Source organism: Nipponia nippon, unplaced genomic scaffold (genome assembly GCF_047370975.1).
Source record: "Nipponia nippon isolate SJK-2023a ecotype South Korea unplaced genomic scaffold, ASM4737097v1 scaffold_4, whole genome shotgun sequence".
Taxonomy (NCBI): Eukaryota; Metazoa; Chordata; class Aves; order Pelecaniformes; family Threskiornithidae; genus Nipponia; species Nipponia nippon.
This window is the reverse complement of record NW_028262358.1, coordinates 76,850,055-76,869,121: the sequence shown is the minus strand read 5'-3', so window position 1 is coordinate 76,869,121 and position 19,067 is coordinate 76,850,055. Positions and strand designations below refer to the sequence as shown.

The window sequence follows — 19,067 nt, the reverse complement described above, 5'->3', positions numbered from 1 at the left end:
AACATTTCTTTCTGTTTATCAAATTATGTAAAGTTTCAGGCAAGAAGAGCAATCATTAACTAATGATTTAATAAGTTAAATGAAGTTTCTCTATGTTTGCCAGAACTTTGAAGAGCATTAACAGTATTAAGGCTCTATCTTGCCATTAATCTGTACGGATTTGACACTGATACCCTAAAGCAGCACAAAAAATGAAATATTCATCAATATTACAATACCTCCAAACATTTCCAGACCTTCGTGTTTGGAAAGCCGCCACTACTCCCATTTCAGCTGCCATACTGTGTCTGCTTTGCAGAGGCTACCTCCTGACATTTTGCAGAACAGCCTCGAATCGTCTAAGGAAACTCTGGATTGAGATTAGTATCCACAGCAGAAAGGAATCTACAGACACTACTGTGTGTGAGTAATGCTGCGGGCGTTCGTCCAAGCTCAGGAACGAGTGGAATGTACCCCTTCTCAAAGGTACGGGTGAAATAACATCACTAAAGTGGAAGTGGGGATTGGGTGGAACTGAAGCGAGGGAGAAGTCCACATGCGTGTTTCCCATGTGTATGAAAATGGCTGGATATACTTAAAAAAAAAAAAAAAAGAGCGGGAGCCAATATTTTAATTATTCAGTGCATTTATTTGCTTCTGATGGCGTAAATAATCTATCACCTTAGCTTGTTGTACAAAAAGTCAAAGGAACATTTCCACTTCAAGTCAAATAAAAAAAAAAAATCAGCATAACGGTACTTTTCTATGAACACATATAATGAATTTCTTTGTTTAATTAAACACTTCAGCAAAGCAAATACCTGAATTTAAATTGCTGTTTATTAAGGCTTCATCTTGGATACAGGTGAAATGAGAAGAGGTTAGCTTGTGAAAGGCTGCGTAGACATATGTTTTCCACAGTGACTGGCATTACTAAGCAACCTGATGGAGAGCTGGCAACACCTTGGCAAGCAGGGAACAATAAGGTAAATTATCAGCAATATTAGGAGAAACCAGTTAAGAGCCACATCTTTATTTTGGCCTGCAACGTCTGCGGCTGTTATTTGGGAAAAAAACCAGGAGAGCCCCCTTTTTACCTTCAGCCTTCTCCCTCTTTGCGTGGGTGCACATCTGTGTTTATACGTGCATAAAGGCACGCAGACTTGTGCTTACACACATTTGGGGATCCGAGGTTCCATGATGCGTTTCCCACCGTGTTGAGAAGGAGAAAAACAGGAGGGGGAGCTCTCGCCGCAGCCGCCGCGGCGGCAGCCGGGGCCGCGCCGGGCCGGGATGCGGCTGCCCCGGGGCCGGGGACCGCGGGGCCTCGGCCCCTTCCTCCCGCCTCCCCCCGGGGCAGCACAACTGCTGCAGCAATTACCCGCCTTGTCCCTCTTTTGCCTCTTTTTGCCTCACGTCGTTTCCAGCGTGCCCCCAGACTGCCATTTGTTTGATGCCGTTGCCTTTTAAAACCTTCTGCTTCGAAGCCGTCGTGCCGCTTACATATTTACCAGCTGGAAAACCAGGCCCGCTTGTTTACCTCCTCCTCTCCGCTAGGCAATAACGAGAAGAAATAGCGCAATAATAATATTAAAGAGAGTTACGCATTAATAAAGACCAAATTGAAGAACTTAGTTAGAGCAAAGTCTTGCTTTCGGGTTATCTAAAAAGCAACTCCAGTAAGTGGCTGGGTGCCCTTTTAAAACATGTAAATACTAATAAATAGGAATATGAATAATAGAAGTTAAACCTGGGGTGATTTATTTTAGGCAACTCATTTGCACCTGTCATTTTAGGAACGATATTTGTTTTTCAGAAGTCCAAATTACTGTGCTTGCAAAAATCCAAGTTCAAATTCAGAGCTGGAAAAGCAAAGCCGTGAGAGAACAAAAATATGGAGCTTGGCAAAGCCCTCGGGTGTAAAACACGCGCTTGGGCAATGGAAGGGAAAGCTCAGGTTCTTGGCATGACTCAGATACAGCAGGGACCTGAACCTCAGTCTTGCAGGTGACTTAGCGACCACCACAAGGCAGATCACACGTTTTTTTTCTTCCCAACTTTGAAAGTAACCAAGGAGCTAACAAAAAAAATAAAACCAACCCCAAACCCTTGAACAGGCAAGACAGTGAGAAACTTTCGCTATTGCACTGTGGTTAGAGCACATGCTCATCATGGGAAGCCTGATACGGAGCTCCTACTCCGTTTTGAGATGAGTTACAATAAGGAGTAGAAGGCTTTTTTCCCCTCACATTGAAAAATCTTGTTTTTGCTTTGAATGAGAATGGACAAATGTTCTGAAAACACCAGCTTTTTTTTTTTTTTTTAAGAACATGGGATTCTTGCTTTCCAATGCACACTATATAATAGATTGATTTAAAATCCCCTTGGAAATTTCACAAGGAATTTGGTCTCATTAAACTCAAGAGCAAAATCTTCACTGATTTCCACAGGATCAGGATTTCATCTTTGGCTGAAAACTGCTTTCTGATACCACGTATCTCTGTCTGGTAGAATAAATGCAAGCAGCCCTCTTAATCCAATCAGCCACCTTTATTCACCTCTTTGTTTGCAGACTCCATATTGAGCACTACAGAACCAGGTTTCTTTACCAAAAATACAGGTTTTCACGCAAGAAATATGTGCTGTCACAGTTCAGTAAATGTATTTAATGTTACGGTCTCTGTAATGTAAATACCAGATTTATTTTCTCGTAACTTTTTGGAGATGTTCAGATCAATGCCATTGTATGACTGACAAATTTATGGCTTCCATAGATTCTGATATTCTGCCTCCCCTTACGAATTCACGAGCCACCATTAAAACCTGAAAGCGCTCCTTTTTGTTAGTCATTCCCTCCCCAGTAACAAGTGGAATAATTAGACGGTTTCCAAAACTAATTTCGGTATCTGTGATGTGTATCAGATGATAACGTCTGAGCACTCTAAATGCATGAACTTCTGTGTTGACAGTTGATGGTCCTCCATATGCTATCACTAGAAGAACAACTTCCCAAGAATATGTAGTATAATAATATGCAATATATAAAGGTAATAACAGCTCTAGGAAAGTAGGAATCATGACAGTTGCAGAAACAATCTGCTGTCAGATGAAGAGATATTATTATTAGGACACAGAGAGGTAGAACTTTTGTATCCATCCAAAGCCTATATTAGATACTGAGAAAAACAGAATATGCCCTAAGACCATGGCTTTCATCTGGTGGTTGATGGGGTACTGGGGGACTGGAGGCTGTTTTTAAGGAGATTACCAGAAGTAGCTGAGAAAAGTGAGCCTACTGTCAGGAGGCGTAAGTTCACATCTCCATTCAAAAGTATCCGGAGTGTGCAACTGGAAAAAGAAAAAAAACAAACAACTGAAAGCCACTGGTCTTGGTGATCAAGAAGTGAGGATCAGCACTCAGAATTGGTAGCGAGAGGGGTAGGAAGTGCTTCAATTTACAAGCAAACCTTCAGCCGTTAGTCAGGAAAACTGGAACGACAGATTTGATCCCGAAGACATTCGTTTCGCTCTACTCACTGTAACCTGCTGAAGACAGTTCACTTCATTCATCTGGGCTTGCAAATACACTCTCCAAAGTTCCTTCCAATATTAAAGGAAGCTCTGTTTATGCTGGGAGTTGGGGATTAATCTTTTTGTCAGATTATCAACTGAGTCTGTTGAATTTATGCAGCGAAACAGTGCTTTATTAGAATATCTATAGTAAGAGTCGAAAGTAGTCTTCAGATGTTTCGCCGAACGAGAACCATTTGAGGCAGTGCTCTGTTTAGCAGGAGTTCTAAGGTTTTCGTTAGAAGTCCGCTATCAGCTCTACAGAGAAACTAGTGATGTGTCCCTAATACAAGAATTAATTTTGCCTTTTTCATTAGAACGACTTCATGTATCAGCAAGGTGGTGGCGATTCAAAGCAGAATAGTTGTCTGAGGTTGGCTTGTTTTTTCCAGCTAAGGGTTTCAAAGAGCTACGTGAGATTGCATTTATAAGTCACTTCCCCTTGCGCTGCCTCTCTTATCCCTACTGTGCGAGAAAATACATTGAGATTCTGGGAATATCTCTTGTACTTGATGAGAGCTCAACCGTACTGATTCGTTTGTTAATAGAATACAGTGACCAAAACATCGAGATGAGGTTGCTGGTGGAGGTGGTGGGGCAGAGAAGGAGGGAAACCTCCCTGTTAAGCACCATCCTTTGGAGGTTACCTGCAGAGTCACAGGTTAGTTTCCCCAAGTTTCAGAACTCACTGTATTTTAAAATATGACGGGCAAGAAAAAAATAAATCTTGGTTCTTTCTCGTGCTGGCTGCTGGTGAGTCTGAGGCCAGACCTCACGTTCCTGGGGCGCGCAGAACGGACCGAGCCCACGGCACGACCCTCTCTGCGGCTGACTCCTGCAGCTCCTCGCCGCCGGCAGAGCCTTCTCGAGGCTCTCCCCAGGGTCCCGCCGCTCTGGAAAATGAACGGTCAGATCTGGTTTTTCCAACATCTGCCTGATTCTTTCAGGCAGCGAGGGGAGTGGCAGCACCTTGGCTTCACAACAGTCGTGACCTTACGACTGCAGATGGGCTCTAGGATTTTACAGACTGAGGTCTGGTTGCTCTCTCACCTTTGGATGCTCGCTGCTCTAACAGCTACGGCTATGCAAAATCCCAGTTTCTTCCTATTTTCAATGCCACGGGGGACAACGTGCTCCGTGTTTCACTCTGCCATCTGAAGCAGGCAAGCAAGGCTCATTTTAGTCATGAAACGAGCAAAGGAGTTGTGCTCAACTTTTCATACTGAAAAACGTCAGTGATTTAAGCTTCAGAAACAGAGAATGTAAATTAGACATTGTTGCACGCAAAACGAACTTATCTTTGATAGGCTAAACAGAGATTTTTATGGGGAGCCTACTCATACCCCCACGGCACACAGTTTATCTTTCGACTGCGTTTTGTTTTGTTTTGTTTTTTTTTTAAAATGTATAATTTTAAGGTGTACCGCAGTCATAATGAGAAACCCCGTACAATTACAATTTTGACTGCTGGAACAATGGACACCCCCGTACCGCACGGCATTGTATCGGGTAATGAGGGACTGCCAGGGCGCGGGGACGCACAACCCGGGGATAATCAATGCATCCCCCACGCCGCGTACGGTAACCCAGCACCTCGCCGCTGAGGCGCGTCCCACCAAACCATTCATCCTCACCGCCCAGGCGCAGATGAAGGGAAAAACAGGAGCCATCAGACCCGGGCACGGCGGAGAGCCCCGTCCGACCGCGGCGGGGACGGGACGGGACGGGGGCCGGGGGCAGCCCGCCGGGGGCACCCCGGGGCTGGGGGCCGGCCGGGCCGACCCCCCCCCCGGCGTCTGCGCGGGGGCCCGCGGCCCCCCGCCCCCCCTCCCCCACCCCGGCTGTGGGCGGGGGCGCGCCGCCCCCCTCCCCTCCGCTCCGCTCCGCTCCGCCCGGTGCTCCGCCAGCCGGCGCCCCCCCCCTCCCCCCCCCTCCGGCTCCCATGGCGGGCAGCGGCGGCCGATTCGGTGCCGGCAAGCCCCGCCCGCCGGCGGGCCGAGGCCGGCCTCCCCCTTCCCTCCGCCGCCCCCTCCGCGGCAGCCCGCCAGCAGCGCCACAGCAGGCGCGGGGCCGGCTCGCTCCGCGCTGCCTCTCGCCCGCCCGCCCGCCGCGCCGCGCCGCGCCGCTCCCATGCAGGCCGGCGGCGAGGCAGAAGATGGCTGACTCGCCGGGGCACCCGCGCCCCTGCCCGCCCGCGCCCCCCGCCCGCCCGCCGCCGCCACCGCCGCCGCCGCCGCCGCGCTCCCCCCGGGCCCTCCGCGGCGCCGCCTGCCACCACTGAGAGCCGCCGCCGCCGCCGCCGCCCCCCCCCGCGCCCCTCCCGGCCCCCCCAGAGCACCAGCAGCCATTTCATCTCCACCACCAAGTAGGCGCAAAAAATGGCAGAAATGGAGAAAGAAGGGAGACCTCCCGAAAATAAAAGGAGCAGGAAGCCGGCTCACCCGGTGAAGCGGGAGATCAACGAGGAGATGAAGGTAGGCGCCTGTGATGGGGAAGGGAGCGGGGGTCCCCCCCCGCCCCCCCGCCTCCGTGCATGGAAATGAAATAAGAAAGGATCTCTTGTCATTTTTTTTTTTTGTAGGATGCACTGAATGTGTCTCAACTCCGCCTCCTGGGCTGAAAACAGAGACGAATTCACAGGCTGCAAATCCTGTTCATTGACCAGCTTTGATTTATTTATTTTTTAAAAATAACTCTTCCCTCCTCGGGCTTTTAAGCTCCTTGGGTGCCAGTGATGAGCCTTTTTTTTTTTTTTTTTCTTTTTTTCTTTCTATAGCCATCCCCTCAGGTAGCTGGGAAGCCCTAAAGTTAGGAAAGAAAGGGACCTCTTCTAAACACTGTATTTCTCTCCTTTTTCAGTAGCCAGCTGCAACTGTGTAATTAAATTGTCAAAGTGAAATGTTAGGGTCTGAGCCGCGCATCGTTCTGGCGCTGAGGCGCGGAGACCCCTTTTCTCTCCTGCTCCCTCCCGCCGCCTGCTCCGCCCGCCGAGCCCCCCTTCGCAGTGCATCGCAGCGGCAGAGGTGCTGCTGGAAGGCGGCTGTCCGAGGGCTGCTTTGGCTGGAAGCGCGTTGTTGATCGGGCGGAGGGCTGTCCTGCCCGGGAGGACGCGCTGCCAGCCCAGCTGTGCTCTGGAGGTAGCGCTTGAGGCGGCCGCTCCAGATGTTAGGATGGCTGCGATCGCACAAAAACATGATTTCGGGACTTCTTTTATCGTTAGGTCGCCGCTCCAGGCTCGACCGGCCCTGGTTTTTGCGCCCGTTTTCCATGTCTGGTCCGCGCCTGTTTGTTTTACGTCTCTAATTCCCCAAAGTTGGGAACAACGTATTGGGAGACTTCAGCTGAACTTGTTGTTGTTTAATGCACGGATAAAGTGTCTAAAGCGGCATAGGCTGGTTATGAGATAAAGCTGCTGACATTTAATTTGAATGTGTCATTTATTAAAATGCTGATCGTAAGTGGAGGACTGCTTGGAAAATGTCACACGTTCGCGTAGTGTGTATACTACATAGGCGAGTACATAAATATGCATGATGCCTAGTGAAAATGTCTTTGCTTTCTGGAGCATTGATCTCCCCGTGTAAAATTAAATGGGAATGCACAGTCCTCTCCCCTCCTCCCCTCTTTTGCCCACCACTAATTTCGGTTAGGTGTCCTTTCCTGACGCCTGTGTAATGAGCATGTACACAGTTCTGCGTGCACATCAACTGGAAATGTGGACAAGAGTAGCATTAGGGGAATGAACAAAATAACATGCCGGCGCGTCTCTTCAGAAACAGACTGTACTAGTTTCAAGTCCCGAGGAGCGGTATTATACTTTGCGAGATATATGACACATCCTATTTTCGGAGAGGGCTCTGTACAGGCACCGGAGAGTGAGAGCCATTGCTCATTGTAATGCCACATAGTTTTGAGGGCTGCGGAGGTCTCTAGTATAGAGCATTGGCCCCTCAGAGCATCGCCTAATGCGATCTATATGGATTGCAGCTTTTAAGTTTCATAGGTTCTAGAATTACAAATTAGCTAATTTTAATCAAAACATGTGAAATGTTATCCTGGCTGGATATAAAGGCTGACTGTGCTGGATCCTCTGGGTTTGTTTTGTTTACTTTGGCTGCAGGCTCACTCAGCGGTTTGGGAGATAGTTGTTCTTCTACAGTATAACAGATGTTTGTCTGAAAGGGTGAGGAAGAAACAAAAACAACATTGTGTGAAGGAGAAAAATTACACAATTTTAAACTAATGCTTTGGTATTAAGCACTGGCGTTAACCTTCGTGTAGAGAGTTTCTCTTTTTTAATCGCGGGTAGCTGCTTAAGGTTAGAAACCTCAAGATTTCATCTGACTTAAAAATTAAAGGCGGGTAGAAACGGCATTTTGAACCGATGTGATTTCTGGTCGAGAGCGAGATAGCTGATGGCAGAGTCTTTCTCAAAACACAGGCCACCTTTCAATGTAAACTATGCTGTACATGCTATGCTGGGAGACTGCATTTTTAGTAGGACAGTTGGCTGCTGTCATCCAAGAACTGGAAAGAGACAGGGAAGGAGAGAAAAAAGTGGTTTGAATTTTTGACTTGTTGAGAAAGTTAAAATCCTGTGGCGATCATTTACTCCTTTACTGATGAATCAATATGTCTAGTTGTCCTTCATAAACCTGAGGAATACAATAATGTAACAAATTGGTGACACCGTGCAAAATGTTTGCAGCAAAATGACAGAGGGAACACAATGTGCCCTTGTGTAGGTTCGTATTTGTAATGTTCAAACAGGCTGACTGTTTCCCTTCATCTGAACTGCTTTCATCTGGACCAGTGTAAAATAAGCTCTGGTAAGTAATCACGGCAGAGCAGAAAGAAAGGAATGTATACAGCAATAGACAGCCTAAGCTGTAAAAACTGTAACCCGAGTATCAGCAGCAGATCAGATATCAAGGCTTTAAGGTAGGGGAAATGAAAGAGATGAAGGGGAGGAAAAGACGAGAGAGGGAATGGAAAAGTCAGCTTGGAAAGTGAAGGAGAAGTAGGAGGGCCCCCTCAGGGAAATTTGGCTCAGGGATTAGGGAATTTTATCATGGTGTACAGTGACCTACTCAGGTTTCAGCCCACATTGGATTGAATTGCCTCCCTTTGCTAGCAGAAAGAAAAAGGACTGGTGTATATGTGATTTTATTTTTTTTTTCCCTTTCGGGTAATAAAAAGGCCATTGGTACAAGTGTCTATTTTAAGTATGGCAAATGCAGGGCACTATGAATGAGCAATAAAATTACCTCATCACAGAGACTTCCTTCAAGATTTGCTGTTTGATACAGTCGGATATTTACTCAAGAAGGATCACAACACCTAACTGCTTGGTTTGGTGTCTTCCAACAGTAGTGTCACAGCTCGGTTTTAACACGACTGGATGGATATTCAGGTTGCTTGCTCTTTCCTTATGCCAGATATTAAGTTACATTTTTGTTATCACTAGCCTAATGTACATGATGGTTATAACAAATTTTAATTTGATACGATGTTGTGTGCAAAAAGTACATGACTCTGCACTGTTTTCTGATATTACATTGCAATGGAAAATATATTCAGGAGGAACTGTTTTGTTTTGCTGTGACCTTCACAGCCTCTCGTTCTTCTTTCTAGTTATTTTTTTTTCTTTTGTCCCTCTTCCTCCTTCAGATGATACTTTCCATTTTTTCTTCCAGAGGTAGCATTGTTCACCTCAGGCTTTGGAAGAAGAGGAGATAGTTACTTTTGAAATTCAGTTCGGTGCCATTTCTCACTTGCTGGTGAATAACGGAACACCTAATAGATCCAAAGCTATTGTAAGCAGGGAATCCAGTACTATTTTAAGGCCAAAATATTTTTTACGGTTTAATTGAGGAAAGCACTCATCAAGGCACGATGATGGTTTCCTCATCCATCCCTCCTCAGCTTAGTTCCATTTGCCACCCCGCTGCCAGGCAGCAGTGCTGCTCCGGAGGAGCAGTGAGGTGCTCTGCAATGTTGTGAAATGAAGTGACATCCAGCACTGGATTGCACTGGAAGTTCTCCTGAAGAAACAAGACAGTGTACCCGCTTGTCTCTGTCAGTTGAAAGGCGAACAATTAATTTGCACTGTAATTTCACAGGGCTGCTCCACGTGCCCAAGGAGTTTACCATTTATAAATATTCTCAATAAATAATTTGTATCTAAAATTGGGCTTCATTCCTGATGCCTACAGCTTAAGACAGCCCCATCTGTTATAGTTTAATAGTAAACTCATCAGAAGATCTTCCAGTTTAGTGTTTTAATATTCCTCGTTTGGCATTTAAAAGTACTACTGTCAGAAGGAGGAAAGCGGTGAAGCAGGCGTAGCAGCGCTGCGCCTGGAGCGAGCCAGATCGCTCGGAGCGCTCAGAAGATTCCAAGGAAACTCCTCCCTTCTCTCCTGAAAAGCAAAAAATGTCTTTGGGAAAGTGGAAAAGCAGACAGACTTTATCAATCGTACTATTTCAGGAGACAGAAGTGGAGGTTTTTTTTTTTTTTTTGCAGAGTCTGTGTGGAAGGAGTTTTGTGGGATGGCTGCAAAAGGGAGTTGCGTTCTCTGCACAGGGAGCCTCACCTGCCTGTGTGCCACAGAAATAGCGCTTCCCCAAACAAAGTGGGTATTACAGAACCAAACGTGCTCGTGGGAGGACAAAGGAAATTCAAGCATCAAGAAATTTTGCTTTCTGATAACATAAAGGTCTAACCATAAAAATCAATATGGCGACAACATAAATAAGCAAAGAAAGTGAGGGCCGGTAAAAAAAAAAATCCAAGTTTATATTGTGGCTATAGGCACATTTTTATTTCCTCAGTGCAGTGAAAGTGAAAAGTGAATTTGTGAGGCTCTGCACCGAGTGGGTTATGCAGGCAAGGAAATGGAATGGAGCCACTGTGCTTCCTCCCAGATCTGAAATAAACATTCAGCAGTAAAACCTAGAAGAAAATGAGTCTGACAGACTCATTCTCCCCTGCGTTTCCTGCCTCCGTGTTTGCCAGGCCTCGTTTGGTGAAGCCAGGCCTTGCCCCCTGTGAATAAGGTTCATAGAGAAGGAAAGGCAAGAGGTCTAAGATGGAAAGAGAAGTGTGGCTTAGCTTCAGAATGTATTAATTAGCAAAGATTTGGCAAAATGATGCATTGCGATGTAAAAAATCGAGCTGTAGGTGTACTGTTACGATGAAATGAATCCTAAAGCAGGAATAAATGGGATTATATTTTTACTACATAGCGTATAAGTCAGTCTCGCAAAGGAGAGAAACCACGATCTGGCGAGTCAACACACTCTTCTTCGTCTTTCCCATTAACAGGAAGCAAATTCAAGTCAAAATACCAACGAGCATTATAGCTAGTTATCCTGGCTCTTCCAGGAGGGACGATATTTCTACATAGTACAAGAACAGAGAAATCATACAGTTAAAACATGCAAATTGCACACTGCCCCGCAGTGGTGATAAGTGGCTTGGGGCTTAGCAGGGGGCAAAAAAAAGAATTGCCGCCTATTAGGAAGGGAGGGCTTTGGCGGTGTTGTGTGACTGGGGCCACTGGAGCGTTTTTGGGCTGGTTTCCATGGCAGGGATGAGCTGGTTGTGCTGCAGCCGTAGCGAATGCCTTGGCCGTTAGGCAGCTACAATGGTGCGCCGTCAGCTAGAGGAGTGCAGGAGATACGGCTCCGGTGGGATGTTAACCGACTGCCTGGGTGCGCTGGCATCTGAAGAGGTTATCAGTGTTTCCACTGCAGCCTTGGGAGCCCGGCTGCTTGGTGTGTGCACAAGAGGCCGAGCGTGGCGTGGCGGTGTGAGCACAGAAGGACACGGGGCAGGATTTCTGTGCTTGTCTTCTCAGCTCTGACGCGGGCCCATGCAGTGAGTGTCGCCGGGGCTCCGTCTCTTGGTTTCCCTGCAGGGGACTGAGCATTGCCTTCCTGGCAGGGCAAAGTTAGCTTCTGTGCTGTAATTTTGCAATGAAATCCATGGACCTCTGCAGGGCTCCCTTTGTGTTCAGTGGGATTTGCTCTGGGCTCAAGGGTCCCAGCTTAGCAGTGTGATTGCTGCCTTGGGATTTTATTGAGGATGGGCAAGGTTTTCCCTGGTGCGCTTGCTTTCACGTCATCCCAGGCCTCTGGCAGGGCTGTGGGGTTGGGATGGCAGCCTCCATCCTGCAGACCCTCCACATCCTTTTGGGGAGTAAGTCTGAAAGTAGGCATGGACTAGCTCAGTGCCTCTCCTGTCCTGTTCCTGCAAAAGCTTGGAATTGTAGCTCCTTGCGCATCCTCCATCTGGTTATCCACACTCATCTTCACATCTCCTTTTCTCTGGGCTTTGGCAGGTCCATCATCTCTCAGTTCAGCTGGTTCCTGTCTAGCCTGCTTCATCACTGCTTCTTCTGCTCTCCTGCTCCCACCTTGGGTCCCACATTCTTGCTTTTCTCAAGCACCATTGTTACAATCATCACCCTTCCTTTCATTAAGCCTTTGAAGCTTGTACATCTTTCAGTGAGGTTCCGCTCTGCAAGTACAGGTTGTGTATTAATTGGTTTGCTTCCTTTCCTTAATTTCATCAAGAACTGGGCTTTTTTGCCTCTTTGTTTTTATTCCCCCCCTGCATTCACACAGAAAAATTGTCTTATCTCATCTCATCATTTGTGTTTTGACTATTGCCACCACACTGGTCTTTACAAATCCCATCTTGTTACCATATCTTGAATCCATGTAGATTGGGCCTACCATTGAAACAGAAGAAGGGAGAATACATGGAAACAATGAAATAATAGTGGCCAGCTTCAGGGCAGCGGCTTCAGCAAGGACATGAGCTGTGTGACCATCATCTCGACTGACAGGATGTTAGACATCGCTGCAAATGGATTTTGTAGTCAGGAGTCTGAGGGAAGGTGATGTCGTAGTTCAGTGGATGCCCATCTAGGCAAGAGAGTGTGGAAGAAAACATTTCTCAGCTTTGACTATCAGCTTGCTAAGGACGGGATCATCCTCTTGGTTTGCTGTGTATAAAGTGCTGTGTAATGAAGCCCTGGCTGGCACCCACTGAAAGAATAGTATTAAAAGTGATTAGCATCATTGTAATAGGTAAGATAAATTATGAAGGAGAATGGCTTAATTGTTTTTTTTTATCCAAGCATTCTTGTTGAGAAATAACGGTGCTAAAAAGGTGCTTACTTTTGTTACTGCTAATATGCAACCTCATTGTACTCTCACTGAAGGTAGTAGGAAAGACCCCAGTGAGATTTTTTTTTTTTAAGAGTAAAATCTCTATGATTAATTTCAAAATCAAATGTATTTTTTGTCATTATGAGTGTTCATTTTTGTGTGTCACTCATCATAGATAGTAAAAATGAGGCTTGAAAGGTACTTAAACTTTGTTCCATTACAAACCCAACCATCACTTTGACTAGGTTCTGAAGAGATATATACATGTATGAATTTTCAGGAAAAAATAAACATGTATAGAGCTTTGCTTACATATTCCTTGACAAGTACTTAGAAATTACTCATTGCCTGAGTTGATCAACAGTGCAAATAAAACACAAAGCATCCACAGGAGGCAAATTTAGAGCTACTCAATTAATTTGGTTGCATGGGGTTTAAGTCAGGAAGACTTTGTCAATTGGTCTCTACCTTGCTAGATTAGTCTCTAGGGCTGCGTCTCAATAGTTGAAACTTAGCAAAGCAAGGGAAGCTGGCAGAGCTTGCCTTCGGGCCTTCATGGACCCCTTCAGGTCATTCTGGGTGAGCTGCAGTGGCGAGGTTTCATTCCCCGTCTCCAGGTCATTTCGTTGTTGGATTCCTGTGGGTTAGAGACAGGGTTAGTGCATTGGGACTTCCCGTGCCGAGAGAGAAGTTTTCTAAAAAGCTAAAAACCAAACAAAAAAAACTTTAGAAAAATTTCCCATTTTTGCTAGTATTTAAAACACTTGCAACACTGCATCATTCAAATGAGAGTTTAAATATATATTTTAGAAACGAGTGTAGATGTTAGTTAGCCACATTACACTGCACTGTACTCGTTGTTGCAAACTGTAGTAGTGACATAGTTCAGACATAATGGGCTGTTATACTTATGATGCTGACGCTATAGGTAGAGGTGGAACGATGCAATGTTTTCTGGCAATTCGGGGCTGCACAGGACAGCCACGAAATCGAGACTTCCAGCAGGAGGTCAAGTGAAGATGAAAGGGGGAAAAACCAAAAGGAAGTTGGTGCTCCAGGGGTCTGCTGTGGGTTTTTGTTTTGGTTTTTCTTTTCCTGAAATGTGTGTTTGTAGCACAGCTGCACAGCTGACGCTCTGGGAAGAGTACAAATTGCTTCTGTTTGTTGCTTATAGCTGCTTTACCGTGCTCCTTGAGTGACAGGAACACCTATGCAATCTGGTGTGATGAATGAGCCAGGAGCAGTGCAGCGCTCTGACGTTCTGGGGCAGGGTGCCTGCTGTAGCTTTGAATTCGGAAGCAATTATCATCTGATTAATTTTATTTATTTATTTAAATGACTGGAGAATTGCTGTGTTCTATCATTAGGCTTGCTCCCACTCAAAAATTAAGCTAGAGCAGTTAGTAGACAAAATCTAGCAACCTGCAAATTTGACATGTACCATTTGTTTTGAATTGGTGTCGTATTCTCCTTATTCCTTTGCTGGTAGCCAGAGTCCCGGGAGATGGTGCTTATCAGGAGCATTATTTTAGGTGTCAAGATCTTACAGGAAAATGAAGTTTGGAATTTGTTTTAAAAGAGTGATGATAAAAAAATGCAGAGACCAAATAGCAAGGCTTTGCGTGTGGCTTTTTTGTTTAATTTTATAGTTGTCATACTACTTTAAACTGATCTTTGCCGTCGCAATAATTCATTAGCTGGTTTCCTTTGGTAGTTTCCTAAATCCGTAAGCTGTAGAGCTCCATGGCACTATTTCGTTTAAGAAAGCTTTGTTGCCTGGCTGCAAATTTCTTAAGTTACTCCACTAGATCTCCTGGCCCGGTAATAAACATTTTCTACAGAAGTATTTTTGCCACATGACCTAGAGGACGTGTTTTTAATAGAATTTGAGAGTTATGACGGTCATGTTCCATATTTTGCATTTCCATACAAACATAAAATGTAACCACACGGCTGCTTGGAAATCGGTTTGAAAATAAATATGGCAAAACTGAGAAAGGTTTTCTTAAACAAATAGAAGAGATGTTTGTATGAAACATTATGGTAAAATGCTTTCATGGTGAAGAGTTTTTACGTGGTTTGACTATGCAAGGGCTTGTAACTCTGAGGAAAAACATCTTCACTGTGATTTTATTTGATTTGGTTCACGGGCACCTCAAGGAACTGTAATTGTGTCAGTGACCTGCTCCAGCTGAAAAGACCATAGCGCAGTAAGATTGATTAACTGCTGGTTGAAAAGAATCCTGGTTTTCTGTTATTCTCTTGCTGCAGTCTTAAATATTTTATGGCAACACAGACAAGTTTGTGTGACGAATGTATGTTAAAGCATTTCTGACATTGAATGCCAGAGCAAAAGTCATAAATAACTCTCCTTTTCATTTTCTTTAAATTACAGACGTATGAGTCTCTGTCGTAATTACATGTGCCAGTTGGAGATTTAAATGCATTACACTTTATGCACTTGACTTATGAAACGAACATTAGTCTTTGAGGAGGTGGGCCAAACCTGACACTTCCTCGTGTAGCACGGATACGGTTCGATTTATGCAGTCCTCCCTTCCTTCCAAATGGTTATTGATTACATAAATAAGTAGGTAATTTTTCTCTTTCAGAACTTTGCAGAAAACACTATGAATGAGCTCCTTGGCTGGTATGGTTATGATAAGGTTGAATTGAAAGATGGAGAAGATATTGAATTCAGGAACTACTCGGCAGATGGGGAAAGCCGCCAGCACATTTCTGTTCTCAAAGGTAATGAGACTTCATGTTTCTGTCTTCATGCAAAGAAGGATTAATATCTCAACCTCTCTGAATTGACGTGGATTGGGAAGCGTGTTCAGCTGCTTGCTTCATGGTTAGTTTACATAAAAATATCGGCAAGTGCCTTCTAGTACAAGGAAACCAACAGGGTACGAGGGAAATCACTTAACAAAATTGCTGTTAGTAGGCACTTACTAATATATCTTCACAAATAATACCTTTTGTGAGTCAATTGAAAGTCACGTACCTGTGGTACCAATAAACTGCTCACAACTGGAAAAAAGAGGGAGCACTTTCTTAGCAGTGTGGCTTTAAGGAACCCTTTTGCTTTCAAAACTAAGGCTTTTTTGCCTATGGCTTTTTAAAATGCTGAAAGATTTTGAGCTGGAATATTCACAATGTGTGTAGAAACGAGCATGAATGTTCACAAAAGGCTCCTCATCCATGTTTGTGTTCTACTGTCTTCTGCAAGCGCTGCAGAAGTTCTCCAGGAATGGAATTTGTTTGGGAGAGTGCTGGGTCTTCGTGATTCAAAAATGTGAAGGATGGGATCCGGCCTGGTTGTTCAGCTGTTCAGTTGCTGCCTTGTGACTGCTCAGTCGCAGGGGATGGGTAGGCACTTGTCATCAGAGTGAAGAGTAGGAAATTGCTGCACCTTGACTTATCCAACAAGAGTTCCTCAAAGGTGAGGTAAAGAGAGGAAATTGCAGCAGCTCTTACGCCCTTGGACTGCCACTTTTCACTGTGTTTGTGGCCAGCAGTGTTTGGGTTTTCTTTCTGATGGCCAGCAGCAGCACTGTATTCAGTGAGTGTTGCAATGAATACTGATACCAGAGAGACCATTTCTGAAGGAGAGATGGCTAGAAAAAAGGTGGGAAAATTAGAGGTAAGGTGAAACAACCTAATCGTGTTAAAATCGAATGTTGGCAGCTCGTTAGTTCTATAGTGACATTGGTGATCGATATTTATTTTTCATTGAAAATGCAATGTCATTAAGTCACCTTTGAAGAAACTTGTTCCTGTGTAGTAATGTGATTCATTTATTTATATTTTAATAAATAGATCTTTTATTGAATGGTTTGTGGCTCCAGTCTATCCCTAATGAAGTTTGTGGCATCCTTTTTTTATAGACACATGGTACAAATCATATGTTTCATGTACCAAACAAAGATGTGGAATATCTGTGAGAGGTAGAAATTTTTGGTGTATGCAGTCCATGGGAGGGAAAAAAGGTGTGTTTCTTTTTCTGAGAGATGGGAGGAGAGGAAATCAGAATTAAGTCCTGCCCCATAGCTAACTGAGGTGCATTAGAGAAATCCCTGCAAATAAGAATCCTGAGGTGATTTGGGATTAAAGAATTAGAATAACTACTGTCATCATTTCATGCACACTTTACTGTAATTTCAATATTTTGTTCCTTTCTTTAAATCCTTTCCATTACTACTACTCATATTATTGATAGAGAATTAGGAATTCTTTTATTTTTCAGTTTATGCTTCTTGTATTGGTAAAGTCACAGTACACTGAGTGTGATCACCATGCAAACAGTAGAAGTAAAGGACGGGAATAGGGTGTCATTGATTAAACCAGGTGTACTACGGCTATGCATGACAAAATAATCCCACCTTTTGAAAAAAAAAAACCCAATGTGAGTTTGATTTAAAATAATGGAGCATTTCTGAAGAATACTGGGAAGTATCAATTTTTTAAAAGGGAAAACATCTGGGTTTTTTGTGCACTCTTCTCGTATTAGGGTAAGTAATTTAATGAACAGATTGGTGAAAGTACGTAGGGGCATTTAAGAAATATATTTGTCATACTGTACAATGTCTTCTTTGTGTTTTACAGAAAATTCTTTGCCAAAACCAAAATTACCTGAGGACAGTGTTATTTCACCGTACAATATAAACCCGAGCTACCCAGGGCTTGCCACAGGAAATGGACTTTCAGACTCACCAGCAGGGTCGAAGGATCACGGGAACGTACCTATTATTGTCCCATTAATTCCACCACCTTTCATAAAGCCACCAGCAGGTAAATCCTAATGAACATTTAAAAATGGTTACTGTCATTGACACATCCTCAGATTGCTAGATCGTGACATCTTAGTAAGAGGGCTGATTTCAAAATGTTTAAAAGCCAGTCGCAGGGAACTTTACAACGGAGTAGGAGAGTGACTTTATTTGTTCGTATTCTTGAAAAACTTCTGCAAATGCAGTGACAACAGACTTGTGCTGCTTGTGACACTCTGCATGCTGGATTATACTCTCAGCACTTCAACAACATCTGCTTTTAGAAAAAAAAAAAGATTTTGTTCTGATGAAAAAAGCCTTTAAATAAATTAATGGAAGATGATTAAATTAAAAATAGGCTCCACAAAGGAAACAGCGAAAGAGACAAAGCCATCAAATCAATATCATGTCTTTATATCAGGTTAACAAGCTCGTCCTGGGAAAACTGTCTCTTGATTCTCATTGAAATCCCTGACCGTTGTCTCTTGAGGGTTTAATATGATCTTGACTCTACCCAGGAGACTGCACTGAAATGTTTTACATTTTCATTAGATTTTTATCAGGAGTGATTTTATAACATGCCATTCCTCAGAGTTTGCATGAAAAATGATTTATTCCACACTGCATGCTGCTTACTATAATCTGTGAAAGTAACTCTTATGGCTACACCAGGGTGATTAATTCCTGTGTTATTGTTTACTGCTGTACACGGTACAATAATCTGTGAATTTTGATAGGAGCAGGCTCAGTCCTGCTTCCATGGACATCCCTGGGTGTCATTCTGGGTGCTCTTGGGTGACCAAGGCACTGAGGAGTACAGGGTGACCTGCAATACCTACCCAAGAAGGGTAGCTCTCTGCACACAGGGAGGCAGCTTGGCTAAAGAGTCCCCACCAGGTGTGAGGACGCTTCTGCAGAGGCAGAACAGCTTGTAGGATCAGGTCCCAGGTGTTAGATGGTCACCTCTGCCCTTCGTTGCATTGATTAAAGGTAACTGTAAAATACCAATCAGTCCAACAAAGTGTTTGCATGTTGACAGTCGTGATAGACTACAGTTGCCCCTCCCAAATTATTTTTATGCCATTGAGTTTTATCTCTAAAGAAGTATACTAATATGCTATGAATAATTTTCAAATGTTACTCAATATGCATTCCCTGCCAAAGACTTTTCATCTATTTTATATGGTATTTGCTAATTACCAAAGCTATTTGGGCCCATTCCTGCAGCCTTTACACAGCTAAAGATCTCGGGCCATATGGGCTGGATCCTCAGCTGTTGTTGATTTGGCCCTAAAGCTTTAATCAAGGGCTTGTGCCATCCCAAGCTATTTTCTCCTCCAATCTGAGTCATGAATGAATCCAGAATGCTGAATTTGTGGTACGCGAACACAGGGCTATAACATGCATTGTGCAAACTGCCACAGTTGCTGGATTTTTATGACATCAAACAAGCAGGAGGAGATGGAACTATGAAGTAGAAAAACAAATTACTGCAACAGTAGTTAAGTGGAATACAGGGGAACTGTGGCCAAGTCAATTGCCTTCTGTTATTTGCCCATCCACCTA

General features: G+C 44.3%; 1 protein-coding gene and 1 long non-coding RNA gene across 3 annotated transcripts in view; one reads left to right on the top strand and one right to left on the bottom strand.

Moving 5' to 3' along the window:
• Positions 1-3,247: 3,247 nt before the first annotated feature.
• LOC148053390 (uncharacterized) lies at positions 3,248-6,075 on the bottom strand. The gene is made up of 4 exons (XR_015708579.1): positions 5,991-6,075; positions 4,600-4,703; positions 3,447-4,442; positions 3,248-3,327 (listed from the first exon to the last, which is right to left on the bottom strand). It is a non-coding gene; the product is annotated as an uncharacterized LOC148053390 (long non-coding RNA).
• SOBP (sine oculis binding protein homolog) overlaps positions 5,874-19,067 on the top strand; it is a 115,120-nt gene continuing 101,926 nt past the window's right edge. For both annotated transcript variants that reach the window (XM_087776198.1, XM_087776197.1), the window contains exons 1-3: positions 5,874-6,023; positions 15,342-15,480; positions 17,338-17,523. In XM_087776198.1, the coding sequence (XP_087632324.1) occupies positions 5,928-6,023; positions 15,342-15,480; positions 17,338-17,523 (421 nt within the window). In that variant the 5' untranslated portion in view covers positions 5,874-5,927. The remainder of the gene's footprint in view (positions 6,024-15,341; positions 15,481-17,337; positions 17,524-19,067) is intronic.